Source organism: Eubalaena glacialis, chromosome 9, assembly GCF_028564815.1.
Source record: "Eubalaena glacialis isolate mEubGla1 chromosome 9, mEubGla1.1.hap2.+ XY, whole genome shotgun sequence".
Lineage (NCBI taxonomy): Eukaryota > Metazoa > Chordata > Mammalia > Artiodactyla > Balaenidae > Eubalaena > Eubalaena glacialis.
In genome coordinates this window covers 113,807,803-113,833,261 of record NC_083724.1, presented here as the reverse complement: position 1 = coordinate 113,833,261, position 25,459 = coordinate 113,807,803, and the positions used below count along the sequence as shown (strand labels likewise).

The 25,459-nt window shown below is 45.4% G+C and overlaps 2 protein-coding genes across 4 annotated transcripts in view; one reads left to right on the top strand and one right to left on the bottom strand.

The window, feature by feature from the left end:
* Positions 1-25,459, bottom strand: part of EPHX2 (epoxide hydrolase 2) — a 64,488-nt gene that overhangs the window by 22,823 nt on the left and 16,206 nt on the right. For all 3 annotated transcript variants that reach the window (XM_061200727.1, XM_061200729.1, XM_061200728.1), the window contains exons 5-12: positions 23,777-23,899; positions 20,269-20,343; positions 17,235-17,330; positions 16,626-16,704; positions 13,934-13,968; positions 6,513-6,539; positions 3,803-3,888; positions 136-247 (exon numbers count right to left, since the gene is read on the bottom strand). In XM_061200727.1, the coding sequence (XP_061056710.1) occupies positions 136-247; positions 3,803-3,888; positions 6,513-6,539; positions 13,934-13,968; positions 16,626-16,704; positions 17,235-17,330; positions 20,269-20,343; positions 23,777-23,899 (633 nt within the window). The remainder of the gene's footprint in view (positions 1-135; positions 248-3,802; positions 3,889-6,512; positions 6,540-13,933; positions 13,969-16,625; positions 16,705-17,234; positions 17,331-20,268; positions 20,344-23,776; positions 23,900-25,459) is intronic.
* Positions 8,958-9,287, top strand: LOC133098113 (10 kDa heat shock protein, mitochondrial-like). The gene has a single exon (XM_061200815.1). It carries the CDS (start codon positions 8,958-8,960, stop codon positions 9,285-9,287), a length of 330 nt encoding a protein of 109 aa, XP_061056798.1.

Below are 25,459 nucleotides of genomic sequence, written 5' to 3'. Positions count from 1 at the left end.
AACTCATTTCTCATTAAAGCCACAGAAAATTCAAGGGGACAGAGATAAATCAGATCAATGGGAAGAAGGAGCGAGGAAGGCAAAAGAAGAACAAAAACCTTGCTGGGATCATTGCTCACAGGGCCCCAAACTTACTGGTTCCTGGAAGTAGAGCTGGTAATCAAAGACAGGATTGGCTTTGATTCTCTCCACTGGGGACACTTTGGGATTTGCTGGTATGAAGGGAGTATTCAAGCTGGCCACTGCCCTGTGGAAAGAAGAGGTGTCAAGACACAGACTCTGTAAGAAGACAATCTGTAAGGACCAGAAAGGACCTTATGTGTCAAAACCCAAGCTCAGAGCGGAAGAGTGCTACACACAAGATCTCACACCAGCAGTGCAGGGAGAACGGGACCTGAAACCACACTTCTCAACTCTCCAGCCCAGTGTGTTTTTTTTTTTTTTTTTGCCACTAAACTGCGGTATTTCTCACCTACTTGCCTTCGACAAAGACACACACGCATACGCACACGCACACATACACACACGTTACATGCAGCATATCCACCTTGATTAGAATATGTGAACAGTACAATCTTTCTCTAGTTTGTAAAAACACAGTCATTCCTTCCTTCCTTCACTCACTGTTTCCTCTGTGTTGAGTGTAATTCCATGCCACATACTAGGGGAGAGAAAATATAAAACCAATACTCCAAGAGCTTATTATAGTCTAATAAGAAAGGCTAGTCAAATACACCCATGACTATATTATGAGATAGACTGCAACATGAGCCATAGGAATTCCTACAAAATACCACAGGAATTCAAGGAGATAAAGGATTTCTAGGTTTGGGCATCATGGAAGACCTTATGGAAGAGACAGCATTTGAACTTGACTTTTACAGGTAGGGGAGAGGTGGGGAGGGGAACTGATACCTGCAAGGGAAACATCATGAGGTCGCCTGAGCCAGTTCTAGAAGGAGGCAAAGCTTGGGGTTGAGTTTCATGGAGCAAGGAGTCTACAGGGCCAGAGGCCAAGTGGTTAATGGGGCATCTTGGGAAATGAAGCCAGAAAGGCTCGTGGGACCCGGAACATGAAGGGCCCTGAGTCTGGACTTGAAGCTGCAGAAAACAAAGAAAGCCATGAGGGCTTCTGGGAAGAGGTGAGAGTGGATGGAAGCTGCAGTCAGGAAGTGATGTATCAAGCAGCGATCCATCACATGGATGCAGAGAGGGGGAGAAGCCAGCAGACTACTGCATTAGTCATCCCGAGGGGAAGAGGATGGCAGCAAAAGGAATAAAAGAGAGGGTGAATTTGAGAGACCACACAGCCTGGCTGGTCGGCAAAGAATTCCATATTCCACGCTTACCCTGTGGAAACTTTTTCCCAGAAAAGAAATAGATATATAAAATAGGAAATATGGGATAATATGGGCAAATAAAACAATCAGTGGAAGGACTGGTGAGGCTTATCCAGCACCAACCAATAGAAATATAATGCAAAAAATATATATATATATATAATGCAAGCCATATATATAATTAAAATTTTTTCAGTAGCCAAATTAAAACCAGTAAAAAGGAACATGTGAGATTAATTTTAAATATTATTTAATATTAATTAACTTATTAATTTTAAATTTAATGTTAACTTAAATGTTAATTTAATCCAATATATCTAAAGTATTAATAATTTCAACATGTAATCAATATTAAGAATTATTAATAAGATATTTTACATTCTTTTTTTCATACTAAGTCTTTGGAATCTGGAAGGTATTTTCTACTTACAGGAATCTCAATTCAAAGTGGCCACATTTCAAAAGTTCAATAGCCACGATTAGACAGTGCAGGTTAGGGTATAAAATAAGTTATATTGATGCCTATAAGTTCCTAATGCTACCATAGTGAACCTATTTTAAGCATTACTTAAATCACAAGTCAAGAAATTCTAGCTTTTACTAAATATTCTGAACAGAATGGGGTTTTCTTTTTAATCGCTTTGACAGATCATTTATTCCATATATAAAAATATCATCACTAAACGAGATGATAATATATAAATGCTGCTGCCAGCTGCGTTAAGATTAAGAAAAAGCTGAACCACAGCCTCCTTCTGGCAGCAGCGTCTCCAGGTGATTGTTAAAGAAAGGATATAAAACAAACAAGTGAGTAGACCCTTATTTTAAATAGGTTCCCAAAGCTTATTTCAGTAGAAAGGCGAAACCAAGGATTCAAAGAAATATTCCACATTAAATGTGGGCTTTTTTTTTTTTCTTTCATTCATTGTCTGGCTAGAAAGGCAGAGATTAGTGCTGTTAACAATATCCTTAAATAAAAGATGCTTCCAGACCCAGAGATGCGGGGTCCCATCCTGGACAGCCCTGCGAGAGGGTCTCGGCTCCCTCTCGCCCCCCAGGAAAGAGGTAACAGGGCTGCTTTGATGAGAGCAAACGTAGAATGGGCGACTACTCCAGAATCAACAGCAGGCACGGTGGAAACAGCACAGGAGAAGAGGAACGGGAAACCAGAGCACGCCTGCATCTCAGATCTGATGTTACTCTGCACAAAACCTCACTTGGCTCACGTTAAATCTTTTAAAATTCTCACAGGAGAGAGAACTAGATTAAGTTTAATAAAACAACAACAAGGTGGAGATCATATGTTGTTGCTCTATTTCTTTTTCGTTCCCTTCAAGGAGCATCTAACAGCCTGCAGGGTAACTTTTTGGTGAACTTGATTCTTAAGAGCTTTCTTATCTCACTTTTGAATGACAGAGAGGACAGAGAGAGAAGCTAAAGAGATCAGAACAGGGTGCAAAAACTTTAAAAATACTTTAGGAAATGTGTGATTCTTTCTGGTCTTTGAGATCATCCAACCATTTGAGCTGGGGTTGAGCTGAACCAAGTTTCTCCAGTGTTTCCATTCCTATAAACTCAGCCAAATAAAAAGTAACTGGATTAGCTAGGGAAACACAGATGGCTGCTAAGGATGTTGTTTTAATTAATTTGCTAAGATCCGAGGCTGAAATGGGAGGTCAGACAGGCTTTAACTGCAGTTACCAGCTCAAATGGGGTGTGGCCACAAAGACCACCTGACTCTCCAGATTCAAAACCCACCATCTGAAAGCTCCCACTAGTGTCCTGAAATGTCATTCTGAGAATGATTATGAGTGATGTGATGGTGATCATGAAACAAGGTGGAGACCATATGTTGGAGACCATTCCAACCTGACATGAAACAAGGTGGAGACCATATGTTGGAGACCATGCCAACCTGACATGAAACAAGGTGGAGACCATATGTTGGAGACCATTCCAACCTGACATCTGTTTTAGTGTATTTTGCAGGTTGAATAGTCGGGTAGGAGTGACCATTACCACTTTGTGGTTGAAGATACCAGGGCCTAACGGGTGAAGTGATTTGTCCCGTAGCCAGTTCAGGGTAAAAGTGAAAGCCACATTTTCTGACTCTGACCAGGGCTGAAGTGTCTCCTGGCACTCAGTTCTATGAATCTGACATCCCCTGCTGCCTCACTCCCTCCCCTCAAAGTCCACCCTCATTCTCCTGCATTCCCACTGGCTACTCAGGCCCTGAATTATGCGTTGCATTACTGGTGATTGGGACAGGCCTTGTGCCCAAGACATTAGCTCATTAAACCCTCCTTACTTATACACCAATGAGCTAAGGAGCTATGGTGTCACCTTCCCAGATAATAACCTATTGTTTTCAAGAAGTTTTCTGGAATTCAAGACCTGAGGAAGGAGTCTAGGGAATTTAAGTCCAGTGTGACCCAAATTCTTGATGCCCGAGGCCTAATTACCTCACTCTCTTGGGGTAGAAAAGAGCCATATTCCACACCAGCATGCCACCCCAGTCGTGGCCAATGAACACGGCTTGAGAGATGCCCTAGGAGGACAAAGAAGGGGGCTGAGTGTGAGTAGCTTTCTGGGACAGGGGATGGGTGCTGAGAGCCGGAGGCCTGGGGCTCCCCTTAGGCCTAACCACAGCGGCGACTCCCAACAGCCGCCCTCTTGAAGCCTCTGGTCCCATGTACAGGCCCCACCGACCCTGCACACAAATGGCTGGCCTTTTAAATCTTCTCAGAATACTGAGGCCATTGGCCATGAATTCCCTCTCTACCTTCCCACAAATCAAACTTTGTTTCACCTTCTTTCCTCCCTTTTGTCTTCACGTTAGAATGACACCTCCCCTCCCCTCCGTGTTCATCTTTCATTGAGTGGTTATTATTCTGTTCCCCATTCTTTTGGATCCTTTCTACAAGCCTCAAAAGCATCCTTTACCTCCCAATTTCTCCCTGCACCTTCCTCTCCACTGCTGCTGTAACCACGAATGACAGCTCCCTTCATGGAGGACCTTCTGTGTCACAGGCCCTTTATCTGGAATCCTCCCAGTAACCTTCGAACTCACAGTTTACAAATGAAAAGACGGCTCACAGGGGTCGGGTGACTTGCCCGGGCTGCACGGATGGTAAATGGTGGAACCGCCATTCAGACCCAGGTCCCCTAACCTAAACTCGGGCTCCCTCCTCTATGCCACCCGCTGACCGCTTTAGGGCCTTCCATCCTCCCCAGCCTCACCACCAGCTGGAAAGGTGGTTCCTTGCCTCAGCTCTCTGCCACACTCCGTCTCCTGTGTTCTCCGGCTTCTCACAGTGGTTTATATCAGGTGCCTCCCTAACGACCTTCCTAAGTCCCTCCAGTGGCTTCTTCCCTGCCATGCCCAAGTCCACTGAAACTTCTCTCTTAAAGGCTACTAATCACTAATAATTTTTTTTCCCCCCTCTTGGTTCTCATTGTTCTGCAGTGTGAGTGAAAAAAAATGCTGCCCGGCGTATCAGTAAACAAAGGATGTTGCAGCCATCAAGTCACTGCAGTCACCCCGATGGTGAACCCTGAGGGAGCTCAGGATGGAGACAAACAGGTTGCCCACTGCCAAGCCCTCAGTCACTGCAGCCACCCTCAGTGGGGCACCCGGAGGGGATTCAGGATGGAGAAAAGCAGGATACCGGCCCCAGCTAGCAGAGGTGCATGTCGAAGGAATGATTTCTATGAGCCCAGACCCTTGCACCTTCCAATACAGAGAAAAATGTTAAATTCTTTAACTTGAGATGTCTGGTTTTCTTTAATTAACAGTAATCTTTTGATGTTCCAATTACCTAGTCTTTGTTGCAGAAACTACTATATATCCTGGCTCCTCTCTTACCTCTCTGGAAGCGGTCTCAGAGCTAGCTATCTGAGATGCTGTATCCGGGCTTAAGTCCTCAGTTTGTCCACCAAATAAAACACAATTCTCAACCTTTAGTTTGTGCTTTTTTTTTTAGTCAACAGCAGCATGAGGCATTTCCTTTGAAACATTCTTCCCTGGGCTTCTGTGACACTGTGCTTTCCAGACTCTTCTTACTTCCCCGAGTCTACTACTCCCTCTCTACCTCTCACTTGGGACTATTCCATGGCTCAGCCTTCAGGCCTGTCGTTGGGGAGCTCACCTCCTCCAAAGGCTTCAGGCACCACCTCCAGGTGGCAAATGACCACCTCATCTGGTCACCCAGGTCATCCAGGTTGGCCCAGTCTCCTTCCCACATATCCTAGTCATGACTGGGCCGGGGACGGACACCTGACCCAGCTGGCCAGCAACTACAGAGACTCCCTCTCAACCATCAGAATAAGAGACGTTCCCAGCCAGGTGGAAATCTTCTAGAAAAAGTCAGGAGTGGGGCGGCCACACTGGGCCTTAGCTATCCCCATCACACTCAAAAGTTCCAAAAAGCCAGTTCCACAGGACTGAGAATCTGCAGAGGATGGGACGTGACATTGTTACCGCACGTCCTACACCAGGCCCTGCTGTAGATCTGGAACTCCTTCGTCATCTCAGTTGCTTCTTTCAACGCACACCCAGTGAACAGGAGAAGGATCCCACTGCCCTGAGGTTCTCTCTTAGCCCCCCCGCACTGCCACTGTCCTGGCTGGGCCCTCTGCCCCCTCAGCCATGCTGCGGTGTCTCCCTTCTGCCACGTGACCTGACTGAGGATGGCAGAGGATGTACCTGAGTCTCAGAACAGTGTGTGTGTGCTCTGCAGCAGCGTATTCTCAGATGACCACTGTTGATCGTTTTCACTGAGTTTGACATCCCAAACCATGTTAAACGAAGACATTCGATTTTAAATATTTCAAAAGGGATGGAAGTTTTAAGAAGTTGGGAATTATTAGCCTATCGGATGTTTCCCAAACTTCTTCAGCTGGCACTAAGGCTCTTCATCTGGCTTAAAGCCAACAGAGACATTTTATTCCCTGGAAGATGCTTTTCATGAAACAAGAACCAAAACAATCTCACCTCTATATTCTCCAAACCTGTCTTTATAATCCCTTCCAAACCACCACCCCACCTTCCCCCTCCCATATCGCTCCCTTGAGGGCTCTAACAGCTGACACCTTCAAAGGTTACATCTTTTCTTTAATTGCCCAGTTCCAAACAGAATTCTCCAAAGAGATCAGTTCAAAATAATTACTTACCAAATTATCCAGGAAGGTGACCATGTCCTAAGAAAGAAAACACACACAAAAAATCAGAACTGTATCCATCACCTCAGCGGCTTCGAGGTTAGAATTACTATGTTTGCCTTGGTTACAGTCTGAATTGTGTCCCCCATCTTCCCCCCCGCGAAATTCATATGCTGAAGCCCAAACCCTAACCCCTGGTACTTCAGAATATGACTCTATTTGGAGATAGGGTCTTAAATAAAGATGTGATTAAGTTAAATGGGGTCATTAGGGCGGGTCCTGATCCAATATAAGACAGAAGATTTGGACACAGACACATACAGAGGAAAGACCATGTGAAGACAAAAGCAGCAGATGGTCATCTATTGATACAAGCCTCACATGAAACCCTGCTGATACCCTGATCTTGAACTTCCAGCCTCCAGAATGGTGAGAGGTAAATTCCTGTTGTTTAAGCCACTCAGTCTATACTGCTTTCCCATGGCAGCCCCAGCAAACTAATACCACGTTCAATCACTTCACACTAGCTTTTTAGTTATCTCCCTTCCCCTTCCAGCATCCTCTCATAACCAGACAGACTCCCAACAGACCCAGTGAATTATTCAGGGTAGGTCAGTACACATCCCTAACTGAAATGGACCATTCTCAATATAAGACAGAAATCATGGCTTCTTCCCTGGAAGGAGAAAGGGGAAGAAAACTGCCCTGGAGAGGTCTGGCTGCTTGCCTCGCCCCAGGATGGTCAGCTCCTGCTCCCCATCCCCCAACAGACGTGGACACCTGGCCACATGGCCGGCAACCACGGAGCCTGAAAAAGGTGTATGAGATGCTGAGGAAGTGTCTCCACATGCAGTTATGTTCTGAGATTCTGGGCATGGGAGGAAGGGTCACCTAGAATCAGGGCCAGCACAGTTGTATGGGCCACGTGCGAATGAGCAGGTAGGGGAAACCTGCTGGGGACATAGTGGAGGGAGGACAGGGCAGACATATGGAGGGAATGAAGTGGAGACCAGATGGGCTGCCCAGCCCTGCAGAAAGCAACTGTGGCTTCCTGTTTCCCAACCCTGCTCCTCTGAAAAACTCCCAGATAACTTGTCAACACCACCCGTTCACCTGAGCCAATGCGAGGGGCCTCTGCTCGCTACAATAAGTCGACAGAGCTGCGTTTATGGAGCCCTTGCTCAGCATCATCGTTCCCTCTCCCCTCAAGCGGAGCTGCAGGGAGCGGGTGTGTCTTCACTTTACAGATGAGGAAACCGAGGCTCAGACGGGTTAAATGATGCAGCCGAGACCACACAGCTAGTAGCGGCAGGACTGGGACTGATCCCAGGTCTATTTGATTTCACAACCTCAAAATCAAAACTTTCAAAGGCATCCTTTTTTATTACGTAGACTAACGATTTTATTTTAAATATTTTCCAGCCCCGGAATCCTCCCCTCTTTCTACCATTTGGGAAGTAATCTTAATTTGTCTTTGATTCTCCAGATAAATGTCCTCGTTGGGAGCTATAGAGATTGCACAGGCAAGAGTTTGAAGAGTTGGAAGATAGATGCAATTCTATTTCCATCATCTACTATTCTAGGTGCTTCCAAAATGAAGGGTGATTTTTCTTCCTCCTCTGGGCTGGGTCTATTTTTTCTTCTAAATTAAGCAAGGAGATGGAAATTTCAGGACAGCAAGAGACAGAGACAAGACAAAAGCCCACAGCCCACAGCTGTGGGTATCTCTTCCCACAGCCCTTGTATCTCTGCCCCAAGAGCATCAGAGAGTGTTCAGATACTCCCCACCCCGGTCTCAGTCCTCTGCTGGGGAACCTTCCAAGATGGACACCCCCTTTTAGGGAAGGAGAAGATGCGATGTAGAGTTCTGTCTACACCAGTGACTGCTTCCAAGGGAAAAGCTGTTAACAGATGTCTGATTCCTTTTGAGACCCCTGCCCCCAAGCCTGCCCTGGAAACCCAGGGCCATGATGCCAACTTCACTTGGTGGGGAGACAATGGGCAAGCCTCTCATTGGCCCCTGAAAGCAATATTAAAAAGCAACAACAGGGCTTCCCTGGTGGTGCAGTGGTTAAGAATCCGCCTGCCAATGCAGGGGACACAGGTTTGAGCCCTGGTCCGGGAAGATCCCACACGCCGTGGAACAACTAAGCCCATGCGCCACAGCTACTGAGCCTGCGCTCTAGAGCCCGCGAGCCACAACTACTGAGCCCACGCGCCTAGAGCCTGTGCTCCGCAACAAGAGAAGCCACCGCAATGAGAAGCCTGTGCACCGCAACGAAGAGTAGCCCCTGCTCGCCGCAACTAGAGGAAGCCCGCACGCAGCAACGAAGAGCCAACTCAGCCAAAAATAAATAAACAAATAAACAAATTAATTAATTAATTAATTATTTTAAAAAAAGCAACAACAGACATGTCCAGAGGGCCAGACTGCACGCCCCTCCTGGCAGCAGTAGCATGAGAGCAGTGGCTGGAGTCCTGGCAGGACAGGCATTTAGAAAGTTTCTTCCCCTCTTTGGCCAAGTATTAGCTGAAAGAAGTGCAGCCAAACCTGTATCCAAAGGAGGCATTATGCTTCCAGAAAAAACTCAAGGAAAAGTATTGCAAGCAACAGTAGTCGCTGTTGGATCGGGCTCTAAAGGAAAGGTTGGAGAGATTCAACTAGTTAGCATGAAAGTTGGAGATGGAGTTCTCTTCCCAGACTATGGACGCACCAAAGTAGTTCTAGACGACAAGGATTACTTCTTATTTAGAGATGGTGACATTCTTGGAAAATACGTAGACTGAAATAAGTCACTATTGAAATGGCATCACTGAGGCTGCCCATTCCACTGAAGTTCTGAAATCTTTTCATCATGTAAATAATTTCCATGTTTCTCTTTTATAATAAACTAAGGATAAAAAAAAAAGCAAGCACAGATGACAGGTTCCACTGGTGAAATTACACACATTGTTTTTTAGAAGGAGGCTCACAGTATTGGTGTAATTCACTTCAATCATTTATTTTCATCTTCCCCCCCAAAGAGAGGGGAACAATTATTGAATGGTGTCAGGAGGTCTTCTGAACCCTCTATTATATGGACTGAATGTCTGTGTCCCCTCAAAATTCCTATGTTTGAAGCCCAAATCCCCAGTGTGACTGTATTTGAAGACAGGGTCTTTACAGAAGTAATTACAGTTAAATGAGGTCATGAGGGTGCAGCCCTGACCTGATAAGATTAGCGTCCTTATCAGAAGAGTCCCAGAGAGCCGGCTCTCTCTCCCTGCCATGTGAAGACAGCGAGAGAAGCCAGTCACCCGCAGGCCAGGGGAGGGTGCTCACCAGAACGTGACCCTGATGGCACTCAGATCTCGGAACTGTGAGAAATACATTTCTGTTGTTTAAACCACCTGATCTGTGGTGTCTTGTTATGTCAGCTTGTTATGTCAGCCCAAGCCGACTAATGTACACACTAATGGGGAATTTAGCTGAGGGTTTCCCAGAAATCCTATAACATGCAAAGTGGCAGCACCCATGAGGTTCCCGATGAGGAACCAACAGACTGTCTGACGTAAGAGGGTCTCTAAGGGATGAAGGGTGCAGAATTGTGGTCCAACTACAGTGGCTGAGGTGAGCTGGGACCCCCATCAGCGAGAGAAGCGATTAAGGAGGAATGGGGGAAATTAAATAGGTGCAGGGACACCTTTACCTTCTCCCTCTAGGACCCCCAGCTGATGTTGTCCAAACCACTCCCTCAGCACTACAGTTTTATTCATAGCATCTCTCTGCTTTCTTCTTTCTTTATTATTCCTTTAACTTTGGGGTTCTCAGACTGGCTCCTCAGACTTGCCTGAGCACAGGCTGCTGTTTGCTGAGTCCACACCTCTGCTGTGGAAGCAACTCAGAGCGTGGGCTTTGCTTTTCAGCAACTTGCAGAGGCTGTTCACAGGCCAAAGTGGAATCAAGGTCACTAATTCCAGGGCAGCCAGAATCTTGTGCTATTCCCGGGACCATTTCATTTCTAACAAGAAACTGCCTCATTCTCACAGCTTCCTGAAAGATCCCTGGTCCTGGTGAAATTGTTTCCAGAAGGAAGGCCCTGGATCCACACACATTCTCAGGGGCCTACCCTGGTAACTATCTATTGGAAAACTCACTTAGTGTACTTTGCCATTCGGACAGGTAGGATTATACCTGGACATGCCAGGTCCCCTCATCCTGCTGGTAAGAAGCATCTGCAATTCCATCCCTTCCCTCCCAAACCTCCATCACCAACACACAACCCAGTAAGCTCCCTGCTTAACAACATCTATCCTCACAGTTAAAACTCACTCAGTGCCTGCTATGGGCCAGATACTACTTAAGTGCTGGGGATGCAGCAATGAACCAAACAGACCAAACCCATGATGTCAGGGGAACTTTAATTTAAAAACAGAGAGGACAATCGACAGATGAATGGATAAAGAAGATGTGGCACATATATACAATGGAATATTACTCAGCCATAAAAAGAAATGAAATTGAGTTGTTTGTAGTGAGGTGGATGGACCTAGAGTCTGTCATACAGAGTGAAGTAAGTCAGAAAGAGAAAAACAAATACCATATGCTAACACATATATATGGAATCTAAAAAAAAAAAAAAGTTTATGAAGAACCTAGGGGCAGGACAGGAATAAAGACGCAGACGTAGAGAATGGACTTGTGGACACGGGGAGGGGGAAGGGTAAGCTGGGACAAAGTGAGAGAGTGGCATGGACATATATACACTACCAAATGTAAAGTAGATAGCTAGTGGGAAGCAGGGCATAGCACAGGGAGATCAGCTCGGTGCTCTGTGACCACCTAGAGGTGTGGGATAGGGAGGGGGGGAGGGAGACGCAAGAGGGAGGAGACATGGGGATGTATGTATATGCATAGCTGATTCACTTTGTTATAAAGCAGAAACTAACACACCATTGTAAAGCAATTATACTCCAATAAGGATGTTAAAAAAAAAACAAAAAAACAAGACAGAATATGTCATGATCCCCCTACCCCTTTCCCCCAACTACAGTGGTTCCTCTGTCTCCTTAGACCTCTTCAAGGATCTGATGGCAACTGTGGGTCTTCTCCCAGGAAAATACTCATGGGCACCTTTGCCTCAACCTCTGCACACACTACCAGGGGTTCATGGACTCCCGAGGGTCTGCACACCATAGATGAAGCATCCCTCATCCCTGCTGGACTGCCTGCAGGCCACTATTTTTTCACTTTCCAATTAACAGAGAAGCTGGAGATTAGTTCAGCATTATTTCCACAGCCCACAAACTGAGAATCACGCTCAGGTCTCAAGGGGCCTTGGAGAGCATGAAGCCCACCCATTCACTGTATTTTACACCTGACAGCATGATCTGGAAAGGTTAAATGACTTACCCAAGGTCACACCCAATGAAAGGGACAACTGGGTGGAGACAAACCTCCCAACATTAAGGAACTTTAGAAGATAGTGGGGTAATGTTATAAGTCATAATTCTAGTTATTACTTTAAAATGTATATCTCAGAAATAACTAAATTTCCTTGTCAATTGCATTATTATGAACTTTCATCAAATCTTTAACCGTGGTCATTTTTAAGTCTTTTGTCATTTACAGACAGTTCTGGGTGTACTCTGATGCTTTTGCAAAAATGTTCCTATAAAAGGGTTTCATCTTCAAGGAATTCATGGAAAAGACTCTGACAAGTACAGGTTTCTGGTAACTGACTATACTGCTGAACTGAATAAATAAGCATTTTCAGAACTCTAATGGAAAACTGATGAATCCATAAAAGTGCTAACAAAAGATCAGGATAAAGAAAAATTAATTACATGGGACTGAGTGAACTGATGAGGATGATTATAATTTTTGTGACTTTCTGTTTGAATAAAAAAAAAAAATCCCACAAGGACTCAGAGGCAAAAAATATACAAATCAATTATCACTGCAAAGTAAAGGAGCTGTTGCAGTGGAGGATTACTGGACTGAATGTCAATATTATGACATAGTATGAGTGTGTTTCATGTTTGGTAATTGCAATCATTGTTGCTTTTGTTGTGGTCATCCGTTTACAATGCTTGGTGTCAGTGTATTTATCTCTTGTAAAAATAAAATACAGTGTGGGTGTGTGTGAAAAAAAAAAAAAGAAGCTAGTGGGGTTTTTTGTTTGTTTTTTAATATATTTTGGCTGCGCTGCGTAGCATGTGGGATCTTAGTTCCCTGACCAGGGATCGAACCTGCCCCTCCTGCAGTAGAAGCACAGAGTCTTAACCACTGGACCCCCAGGGAAGTCCCGTTAATGAACTTTAGAAGACAGCGTTATTGCTGTGTCGCATCCCAATATTCCTAATTGGGAATTCTAGGACTACAAACGTACAGATAATAGGTTTATGGTCCCTTAAAGGTACCCATTCTAAAACAAATAACAGTTGTTTGATGAACTGGCACACAAATTTGTAGTTAAGAAGAAAGGGTTTTCAATACTTTTGAGGGGGAAGGTAGTTGAGAAAAAAATTTTAGGGGCACTTAAGGGTAAGCACCATTAAGGATCTTCATTATGTTTTCTATAACCCTGTATTTTAAAGATGATAGAGGTTGGTGAGATCTTGGCAGGATCAGGGGGTAGATCCGAGCAAGAAGTGGCAGAGTGAAAGAGGCAAAGATTCAGAAACTGAGGAAAGAAGGACACCCTAACTGGAAACTAAGTTTTTTCCCATGCTCCCCTTATGAGACATCAAGCCTACACATGGGGCCTGATGGGGTGCTCCAGGCAGAGATGTGACCCTCCTAGATGAAGGCTTTCTGTAATTTTAGCATAATCACTGGCATCGCCAGTTTTCTGGCCAAGCAGGAGGCTGTTTCTTCCTCTCGGTCCCTCCAGCCTTTACTTTTGCTCCAGGGCTGATGGAGGTTTGGGTGGCAGTCTCTTCTCACCTCAGCCTTGGCCTTCCCCTGCAAGCTCTAAGATGAGGGTCCCTCTCCCCGATGGTGAGTATGCCTGTCTTAGAACAGGAATGCCTCTGCAGTCCCCAGTCCACACACTAACTCCCTAGATCTGGCCAACAATGTGTTTACCACAATAAAGTGATTTTTTAAATTCTCAGAATGGAAAGGTGATATGGTGGAGTAGCTAAAAGCAGGAGCATGGGAGCTACTGCAGGGTTTAAACCTGGCTCTACAAGCTGTTGACCTCAGGCAGTTACTTAACCTCCCCATGACTCAGTTTCCTCTTCTATCAAATGCTTAGAAAAGTACTTGATATGCAGTCAACGTTGGCTATTATTTCAAAATACTTCGACTTTCAGAAAGAATTTGTACCCAAATGTTGTGAAATGCTGCTTTCCTAGGATTTAAATGAACACCCACACTTCTGTCTTATATCAATGAAAACCCAAGGATGGAGAAGAAGTTACAGATGTTACCCAAAGACCCTTCTTACGTTGCATAACACTTCCATGGAATATTCTTCTATTTCTGCAATTAAAAATAAAAGAAATACACTTAATTTGCATGTTTAAAAATTACCAGCAAACTAAAAGAGCCCCTTTGGCAAAAAAATATATATATATCATATTAAATTCTTAGGTTGATATAATCTGTTTGCTTATTTTTGTTGTTGTTGCCTGTGCTTTTGGTGTCATATCCATGAAACCATTGCCAATACCAACATCATGAAGCTTTTCCACTATGTTTTCATTTAGGAACTTTAGTGTCAGGTCTTCAGTTTAAGCCTTTAATCCATTTTGAGTTGGTTTTTGTAGATGGTGTAAGATAAGGGTCCAATTTCATTATTTTGCATATGGATATTCAGTTTTTCCAACACTATTTGTTGAAGAGACTGTCCTTTCCCCATGGAGTGGCCTTGGCACCCTTGTTGAAGGTCATCTGACCAGATACACAAGGGTTCATTTCTGGACTCTCTATTCCATTGGTCTAAATGTCTGTCTTTATACCAATACCATACTGTATTACTGTAGCCTTGTAATATATTTTGAAATCAAGAAGTATGAGTCCTCCAGCTTTGTTCTTTCTTAAGATTGATTTGACTATTTGTAGTCTTTTGTGGATCCATATGAATTGTAGAATTGTTTTTTCTATTTTTGTAAAAAATGTCATTGGGATTTTGATAGGGATTGCATTGACTCTGTAGATTGCTTTGGGCAGTATGGACATTTTACCAATAATAGCAATTCCAGAAAAGAAAAAGAAAGAAAAACAGAGAAAACAGAAGAAAAAATTTATCAAAGAAATAATTCAAGAAAATTTCCAAGAACTGAAAGTTAAGTGTACCCAGCAAAGTAGATGAAAAAAGACCCATATCATAGCACAATACCATAACATTTTAGAACACAACAGATAAAGATCCTAAAAGTCTCAAGGGTAAGGAAAAAAGGTAACATGGTACTGGAACGCTGTACAGCAACAAGGGAAGCTAGAAAACACTAGGACAAAGGCTTCATAATTTTAAGGGAAAATAATTTGTTACTTAAAATCTACTGCCAAATGATCTGAAATTTATACACAAATGATCTGAAATGTACATATATGCACCTGGCTTTAGAATCATTGCACTTGGCTTTAGAATTAATGTTATGTATAATCTTTGACAACAGTTAACATGTCAATTATGTTTTTCTTTAAAAAAAAAGAGTCATAATTAGGGTATGACCATAAGTCCCAGTTTGTCCAGGCCAGTTTTAGTTTATGTGTTATTATTAACAGTTTCTCTTTTAATAGTGTTGCAGTTTGAACAATAAATTATATTACTAAGTAATGCCCACGGGATTCAGGGAAGATTGCAGTATAGATAAATAAAAATAAACATTTAAATAATGAAGTAAAAAAAAAAAAAGATGTCTTTCCTGAATATTTGGACTGAAGTCCTTCCTTTTGTCTAAAATGCTTCTGCATTGTTCAAGAGGCAGTAAGCAGAAGCTGAGTCGACACCATGACATTTAGGGAACAACCATGGAAGCACATCTCTGTCATGACAGGCTGAGTGGCCTGCTGGTGGCCTCCTGAGTGACTGAGAGCCCCAGCCCATGTCAGCGGGGTTCAAACTCAACACAACAGGCCTGACGTGCATGCAGCCAAAGCAGCTCAGAAAAGGGGTGGTGAGCTGCTGCTTGGCTTGCTAAGCTGCTAAGAGCATCACTGACCATGGAAGGACCAGCGACGCTGCTGCACACCTGGCTGCTTCCCATTCCTGCCTCCACCTGGGGTTCTTAAAGGTTTGGGGCTGAGGATCCCTCTGAAACTGATAAAAACAATGGACTCCCCCCTCCCCAAGGAAAATGCTCATAGACCCACACATGTTCTCAAGGGTCCACAGGTCCTTGACACCCATCCTTGGAAAGACTCCCACTGGGATCCACAGACGCTGGGTTAAGAATCTGGCCTATGAATTACCATATGATCTAGCCGTTCCACTTCTGGGTATATACCCCAAAGAATTGACAGGAGGGACTCAAAGAGATATTTGTACACCCATGTTCATAGCAGCAGTATTCGCAGTAGCAACCCAAGTGTCCATCGATGGATGAATGGATAAACAAACCGTGGTCTATACATACAACGGAATATTATTCATCCTTAAAAAGGAAGGAACTTGTGACATATGCTATAACACGGATGAACCTTGAAGACATTATGCTAAGTGAAGTAAGCCAGTCACAAAAGGATAAGTACTGTATGATCCACTTAGATGAGGCACCTAGACTAGTCAAATTTATAGAGTGAGAGAGCAGAAGAGCGCTTGCTGGGGGCTGAGGGGAGGGAGAATGGGGAGTTACTGTTTAATGGGTACAGAGTTTCCGTTCTGCAAGATGAAAATAGTTCTGGAGCTGGATGGTACCTCCTACATCCTATATCCTCAATGGCTAGCAGGAGACTCCCTTGGGGCACAGGGCCATTGGGCTTCTTGTATTCATTCAGAGTATGAGGAGGAGAGACATCTGGGGCCCAAAGTGCACAGACACGGACACTGCAGGAGCTGGGAAGGGAGGGGGAAGTCAGACCCCCTTGAAGGGCTGCCTGCTCTGACCTGGGACCAGGGGAAGACAGTGCAGTTGGAGAGCTCAGACAGTCAGAAGGCATGACCAACACCGACAGCTGTAAAACAGCTAACCCACCAGGAGGAGCAGATGACTCTCCATAGCCTTTCATGTCCACAGCTAGTACCCGGAAGCCCGCCTGGGCCAGAGCAGGGATCTAGAAAAGAAACAATTCAGACCCTCTCCAGTGTGGGCTCATCAGTGTTTTGCTGACACCACCTCTTTGCTTCCTTCTATCTCCCTGTTATTGTAAATGGCTCAATTCAAAGTGCCACATGGTACTACCTGGTGTCCTCATCATGGGGCTGGAATGAGCCCACCCGGCTGCCATGGATGGTGGTAGGGTTTGTGCACTGCACCTAATGCCACACCTGACAGAGCACCTTTCCTAGCAAAGACCTTGCAGATTTCTATATTCATTACAGAGATTTCCCAGCAGGTGGCATAAAGCATCTTGAGGAAGTATGCTTGTTTTTAATCTGCAAAGGTGGCCTATAGGCTAGCACAGCTCTGAGCTCTGGAGCAATCTCCGGCCCCAACATTTCATAGATATTGTGGTCATACTTGGGAGATGATGCTCCACGGTAAGGTGTCAGCTTCTTAATGATATTCCAGGCTGGCTCACACCGTCTAGACTCTTCTCTCCCCTCACCCTGACTGGGGCGTACTTCCCCCAGTTTCCCTTACCTGGTACCTCCAAGAGAACCAGCTCTCCGGAAATCCATGGCAGAGGCACACGGCAGGGCCGGAGCCCAGCTCCACAAAATGCAGACACATCCCAGGCTGTAGAAGAGAGAGGTGAGCGGGGAGTGACCTCAGCACAGGCCAGGGGTAACCAGGCACCTCTTCCGTAGATTGCCCCGGGCCATTTCAATACGTTGCCAGATCGCGCCTGACCCAGCTTTCTCAGCTAAAAACCCACCAATGTTAGAAGAAAATGTCTGAGAAGAGATAAGTGATGAAACTGTGCAATAAAAACAGGCAGTTTCACTGGAACAAGAAGAGCCTGAAAAGAAGATCATAATGTTGGAAAACAAAACACCTTGGCCTTCCTCCCTAAAAGGCCCTCATCCTGTCAGAGTTTCTGCTGTCATTTGACATGTTTTCCGTATTTTAAACCGGGGGCTGATTTTGTACAGGGCATGGTATTCACATGAAGGTGCAGAATACCATGACTATTTCATTAAAAGCTGTTTATCTCTTGAATATGAACATTTTTTCCAGCTTTGCTATACTTCCAGTCCTTTGTGGGCTACATGGGTATGGCCAAGACTGCTGGGGCCCAATATCCGCCTTCTTCCCTTCTTCTTGGCTCCTGCTGGTATTTTCCAGGCCTCCCCCAACCTTCCTGCAGTGGGTGTGGCCGTGTGACTGGCCAGTGGCATATGAGCAGAAGAAATGTGTCCTCCATCAGGGCCGTAAACCTCCCGCGCACCTGGTTCTCCCTCTCTTTTCCTATCTGCACCTGAATGGACTGGGCCTTAAGGAAGGAAGAACCTGCAGAAAGAAGGCGCCTGGGTGCTTGAATGACTGCAAGGAGAGAGCCCACTCCCAACCCACACGGGATTGTGCTGCAAGCCAGAAACAAACTTGGAGTCAAGCCACTGAAAGTGTGGGGCTGTTTGTTAAAGCACTGAGCCTGCTCTGACTATTACAGGGGGGTCTAAGCAAAAGAACTAAAGCAATATATAGTCAAAGTACCCTATTTTTCCCCAAAAGTACCTTATCTCTAACTTCCTAGTGGAAACAAATGAGAAAAATAAGCTTCACTTTATAGAAATCCACTTGGAACAACTCTATTTCGCTGCATCTCACAATACTCCAAGCTGGCGTTCCAAACCGGAAGTTTCATTCACAATTCCCAACAAGCTATTTTGCTCAAGAAAACGTCGGGCTGACATTTTACAAACCCTTTCTTGGACTACAGTCTTTTTTTTTAATCAGAATATGTTCTCTAGTCTTCCCTTTAGTACTTGGCAAAAGGAGGGAATTGAACTTTAAATTCTATGCTCCTTTATACTGAAAAATATTATGGTTCTGATGTCCAATCAAATGATCCTAATCCGCCTCTGTCCTCAATGGATCTTAACTAGAAGGCTCGCTCTTGCTGCTACATATTTGATTCAGCTGAGTAGCTCAGCAAATGCATGCACTTTCCCATCCTTTGAACAGTGTGTTTTAAAATTGCCGTTAAGCCAGAAAACGGAAAAGATCTATTATCAACACACTTTGAGTTGCATTAGCATCAAGGCAATAGCATTCCCAGAGCCTGGGCTCCCCAGAGGCCACTGCCCCAGCTCTTTAGTTTTGGGGTGAGGGCAGAGGAAATGGTTAGGCAGCTCTGATCATACTCCTTCAAGGTCAAATGGGGAATCTACTGAAACTGGCTGGATACGCAAGCATCAGGAGGATTATGAGAGTAACCCTGTCTGTAGGGTTGGAGATGCAGGGTCACAGCCCAGATAGACCCCAGCCCCAGGCAAAGAGCCCCTTACTCGGCATCAATATTAGAGATGAGGTCTGAAGGGAGCTTATGAAACCTTATGAAACCGGTCCAGGAGCACCCAGGGTTATAAGAGCAGCCACATTGACCAGAAAAGCCCTTTCTCGCTATCCAAATCCCACTCATCCTCTGATGCTCACTTCACCACTGAATCTCATCCCCCGCAATTACAGTCACTTTCTCCACCCCCTACAGAGCCCATTCTGAGTGCTTGAGCCACTGCTGTTAGGGCCGCATCCTGTGATGTAACTGCAGGGAATGTTACCTCGGCAGAATGCAGACCATACAATCCTTGAGGTCACAGAAGACCTCCATTCATCTAGGTATTTCTCTCTGTGCCTAGCAAATAGCAAATGCTCACCGAACATCCATGGGGCTCTCCTCCAGGGCAGCAGGTCCTCCCCAGGTCCCAGACCTGCACCGCTCAGGACACCAGCTCTCTTCTTTATGGAGCACGAGGTACTACACCCCGTGATCAACATGGGGTATTTCAATTAATCCTTACAAGAACATTGAGGGGAGGTATTATCGCCATCTCATTATAAAGCTGTATACACTGGGGTCCAGGATGATGAGAAATGTGCCCACATTTGCCAACTTAGTAAGTGCCAAAGCCAGGATTCAAACTGGTTCCATCTGGCTCCAAAGCAATTGTTGAGTTTTGTTTTGCTTGTGAGCTAACCTGTAGCTTTAGGTCCTTAGTTAAATGGCCACAGTGACAAATGAAGAAAGATCGCAAAGTGAACCTGAGAAGATGTTCTAAAGCCCTGCTCTGTATCCCGGCTGGGTCAGGAGTCAGGGCCCCTCTGCACGTGGCCTTGGTCTTGCTGCAGCCCTGACCCCTGGGCTAATGACTGGCCATTTCCCTCTCTGTATCTGGTGCAGGTCTGGTGCCTCCCTGCATCCCTCCTATCTGGTCCGTGCCTGACACAAAGGAAGGGCCAATAATACCCACTGGAGGAAATAATGAAATAAAGTGCCAGACACGCAGGCTGTGGGGACAGAGCAAGGCCCCACGTGGTCTGTTGTTCCGTGGGAGTCTGACCACATTGGTCCACGTCTGCTATTGATTTTTGAGGAATCATACTTGTGGGAAATACCATTTCCATATACATGATGGATGTGTAGCTACCCTTGAGATTTCACAAACGTCTCACAAGTCGTTTTAGGGGGGCTGGTTAGAGAGACTCAGCTGATGGTGAGAGAGCGCTGACTCACCTTTATGGGCACGTACCCATGGCTCACGGTGCTTGGATCGCAGGGGATTGGTCGGGGGGCTGCAGTTTGGAGAAGCTGAAAGTAAGAGAGACACAGTGAGGGGGACGGCTCTGCTTCCTTCCACGAGAAGGCCTCAGAGTGAGTTCACAAAACTCCATAAGACAGCCCCTGGGTCACCTTTGCCATGGCCTCCTGAGTCCTATGGGTGACTGACCAACCCAGCCCCCTCTCCTCTAGGGTCAGTGGAGTCCGGTGACTGAGTTCTGGCCAACAGGATGCAGACAAAGAGCATGGCCTATGCAACTAGAGATGATCATACTAAGTGAAGTAAGTCAGAAAGAGAAAGGCAAATACCATATGATATCACTTACATATGGAATCTAAAATATGACACAAATGAACTTATCTACAAAACAGAAACAGACTCACAGACATAGAGAACAACCTTGTGGTTGCCAAGGGGGAGGGGGGAGGGAGAGGAATGGATTGGGAATTGGGGGTTAGTGGATGCAAACTATTACATTTAGAATGGATAAACAAAAAAGTCCTATTGTATGGCACAGGGAATGATATTCAATACCCTGTGATAAACCATAATGGAAAAGAATATAAAAAATGCATTAAAATAAAATAAAAAAAGAAGAGCATGGCCTGACCGCCAGAGCTGTGAAAATCCCTATGTGATTCTCTATATTCTTTTCCGCCTTTACATCTGGTGTTCAGTGTGACCTAGGAAACCACCAGTAGAAGATGGGGGTTCTCCATCAACCTGGGTCCTAGAACGGCTGTGAGGCAAACTCCTGGTCACCACCCACTGAATTTCACATCTGCGAGGAATAAACACCACTTGCTCCCAAACACTGAGATTTTGGACTTTAATGAATATAATTCTTCTCTAGGGCAGTTCCTCAAGTGGTCAGCCAGGCTCATGCTGGACACAGCCAGGAATGCCAAGTTCAGCCAAGAGCAGTCATCCCATCATTACATGACTCTGTTGAAGGGTTTCTTCTTCAAGTCGGCCAAAATCGAACTCTCCGGGCCTTGTACGGGTCAGCTCGGGCGGCCGCGACGCTGTGCCGCAGACTGGGGGGCTTAAACAACAGACATTTATTTTCTCACAGTTCTGGGAGCCGGAAGTCCAAGAAGGTGTTGGCAGGTTTGGTTCTTCCTGAGGCCTCTCTCCTTGACTTGTAGACGGCCGTCTTCTCCCTGTATCCTCACATGGCCTTCCCTCTGTGTGTGTCTGTGTCTTAATCTCCTCTTCTTATAGGGACACCAGTCTTAATGGATTAGGGCCCATCCTTATGACCTCATTTTACCTTAAATACCTCTTTAAAGATCCAATCTCCAAATACAGTCACATTGTGAGGTCCTGGGGGTTAGGGCTTCATCATATGAATTTGGTGGGGGGGGGGACGCAATTCAGCTGATGAAAGCCTTCTGCCTGCCGGCCCCAGTTCTGTCCTCTGGAGCCCATCCAGAGGGGGTCAGGTTACCCATCTGTGCCCATCTCCGTAAACAGGAAAATTCCTGAGCAAAGGATCCTTAAGAAGCTTCTGTAATGTATTGGTGTCGGTTTCCTTGAGACAGAAATGACAAAGGACAGGATGCTGAGCACATGTAAGTGGGCCTTTTGTGAACAGCATCATGTTGGTGACTCCCACTGTTTGACTTCTCATCTTTAGTCCTAAAGGTGAGACCTAAGGAAGAAGCCGTTCTCCTCCACTACCCAGTTTTCTGCCCTCTAAAATGGGGGGGAGTAGACTATGGAATTCACCTACTTTGAAACACAGAAGAGTCTGCCTGGGCAACCTCAGAGGTTGAGATAGGTGGGCACCACCTCTGTGGCATCTGGAGAGGACCCAGGGTGTGGCCCGTGGGGATGGGCAGCTGGGTGCCTCTGACGGCAGTGAAGGAGCCCAGACACCCACCAGGGCCAGCGTCCCCTGGGGTCCTTTATCTGATGTGTCCCCGACTTCCTAGGTCACACACCAGGGGATGTCCCATTGGTTCCAGGGGTGGGGAAGGTGCGGGTTTCCTACTCTAATGACTCTGCCATGTGTTTGTCCAGTTTATAAAGCCCATTCATGACTGATTCCCACAGCCTTCCTGAGAGACAAGAGGCGCTTCTCTTCTGTTTAAAAAGAAATGATTCTCATTTTTCCTTATACCTTCCCCATACCCCTGAGGAAAACATAGGTGGGACAATGGCTCACTTTCCCAGTTTTACAGGACAGGTGTCTGTGGCTCAGGTGTAATGAGGGGAGGAACCTGGTAAGTGGGACCAGCAAGAGGATGCTCCGATTCCAAGTCTGGATGCTTTCTTCTCTGCTGCACAAGACCTCCAGGCTTGCAGAAGGACAAATCAAGCTTGGGTGAGATGATCTAAGGTTGTAGAGTCATTAGATATATGTTTTAATTTATTTGTTAAAGACGAAAAGTCAGCTGTTCCTGTTATGGGGGCAAAACTGTGTGCCCTCCAAATGCATCTGCTGAAGTCCTAACCCCCAGGACCTCAGAATGTGACTAATATTTGGAGATAAGGTCTTTAAAGAGGTGATGAACCTTAAATGAGGCCCCTGTAGTGGGCCCCCTGAAGACAGAATCCAATCTGACTGGTGTGTTTACAAGAAGAGACACATACAGGGGAAGACTGTGTGAAGACACAGCGAGAAGGCTTCAGAAGAAACCAACCCTTCACAACTTGCTCTTGGACTTCTAGACTCCTAGTGAGATTGCTGTCTCAGCCACCAAGTCTGTGCTACTTTCTGGCAGCAATAGGAAGCTAATATCATTCCCTTTGAAAAAACAGTGTGACGCCTTTTACGTCAATCAAGTGTATGGGCTCCCGCACCTCCTTTCCCATCACACTGACACGAGCAAAGCATGGCCTACAAAAGCCTACGAAACTGTCACTCCCAGACTCAGTGGATCAGTGATCTTAGGTAAAATTTTACAAGAACAAAAGCTGCCTCAGCTCTGGCAGAGCAGGCTAATCCCATCAGCCCCCAGGGGCATTATTACCGGCATCCCAGCCTCCCGGGCTTGGGATAGGTTTACTTAGGAGCCTTCCCTCTGACTGCCAAGAGGGTGTGACCCAGGTGGAGCTAAACCACTACACCCGAGTGCGAGAAGCATGACCAGGCAGAGCAGAGGAGGACTGGGGTCCCCCTCCACACCCCAGGGGCAAACCCAGCAGCTACATTCTCAGTATTTACTCTGAATGGGTGGCTTTGAAGGCCCCACTCAAGTCTTGGTCCCCTGAGTCTGACCAGTATAGATTCTTGCTCTCAGAGTGTCCTTTCCCTGTTCACTGACTGCAGAGAAGGAAACAGGAAGCTCTTCATGGACATCATGCTGATTGCACAAAGGGTAACGGTCTCCCACCGAGGAGCTCCCTACTGGGAACCACACCGGGAGCAGTGAATGCCCTCACTTGTTTTGTCGCGTGCGTACCTAAACACAGACGAGTGACAGGAAATCCGACTCAGCGCAGACAGAAAGTTACCTGCACCCCGGTTACTTTCTCCAGCTCCCTCAGGGCAGTGTCAGTGTCACAGACGAGGATGGTGACCATCCCCAGGTCACGGGCCGGCTTCAGATTAACCCCGGAGTCATCCAAGAAAACCACCTGAATGCAGAGCATGGACACTAGCATCACTTCGACCAAAGCAAAACTCATGCACAAGGGCCACCGGCCAGAAACACGTTAAAGTGAGAACCATGGTTGAGATTAAGAATTAATAATCTCATAATAAGATTGATTGATTAGAGATTAAGAATTATTTTTTCTCTCCATGTAACTGTTTACTCTTAAAATTAAAAACATTTAATTACATAAGCATAAACATAAACACACAGATAGATACACATGTTCCCTGAATTCTGAAACTGTAAAAAGATTAAAGAAGAATATAAACTTATCAGGATGACATTAAAATTCATCTAGGAAAATCAACATGTATGAATAGACCCCCCAAAAAGTGTCTGGAAAAGAACTATAATAAAGTCAGATAATAAAACAAATTATGAAGCTACTTGTTCTTCCCTGGCGGTCCAGTGGTTAAGACTCCGAGCTTCCAATGCAGGTGGCCAGGGTTCGATCCCTGGTTGGGGAAGATCCCGCATGCTGCGTGGTGCAGCCAAAAAAAAAAAAAGAAAAAAGAAAAATTATGAAGCTACAAAAGATAAAAAGAAAAAGTTCGGTACTAGAAAAGAAATAAACATATTAATGAAATAGAAGAGAGTCGAAGAATAGACTCATATACAAGTGAAAATTTAGTTTCTAATAAAAGTGTCAGGCCCAATTGGTGAGGAAAATGATTATTTAAAAGATTATTTAATTATTTCAACTGTTTGGGGAAAAAAGTGGGTCCTTCCTTCACTTATTCCCCAAATAAGTTCTGAATAGATCAAAGATTTAAATGTCAAAAGAAATGATCCTTAAAGAAAAAAGAAAATCCTTAAAGTTGAAGAAGAAAGCATGGGGCAGTTATTTATAATCTTGGATTAGGGCAGGCCTGGATATCTAAGCAGCTCCTCCAACCTAAAAGCCATCAATGAAAAGACATTTATTTATATGCATACTAAAATTTAGAGCGCTGTTATAACGCTTAATCTGGGGGCTGAGAAGAGCAGAAGCCAAGTTTGAGAGGAGAAGGGAAGAGTTCTGGGATTGAACAGGTAAGGATTTCCCTCTGATCAGCTTGTGGGTGAAGCAGGGTTAACAAGAAAGGGTCAGAAATGCCAGAGAAAGGAATTTCATCTTGGTGCAACGGCCTTTTTGGAGATTAGAGTAGGGAAACACAACAAAAACAACATTTTAGACTAGATAATCTAGAGACGGCATGAAGACAGAATTTAGGGGTGCGGGGATACCCTACAAGGAGACTCCTGCAGTATTGGAGCCCATTCCCACCCAGCCTTTGGTGGGGTGACCCTGACTAGCCTGTGTCTTGGGAAAGTCTCCCAGGGTCTACGTTTCTTTTAGGTAAACTGAGGCAGCTGGTCTGGCAGCTTTTGACAATACCTGTTTTAACCAAGGTCCTGTAAGAGCCACAGAGAGGAGCCAGATGCCCACCTCCGGTAGAACTTTCTAGGCTGAAGGGGTGGGTAAAAGCCCTTTAGAAGTCCTGGCCTGGGAGAAGTGGCACCTGCCACTGGACATAGGACCACCCTGCCAGGCCCCAGG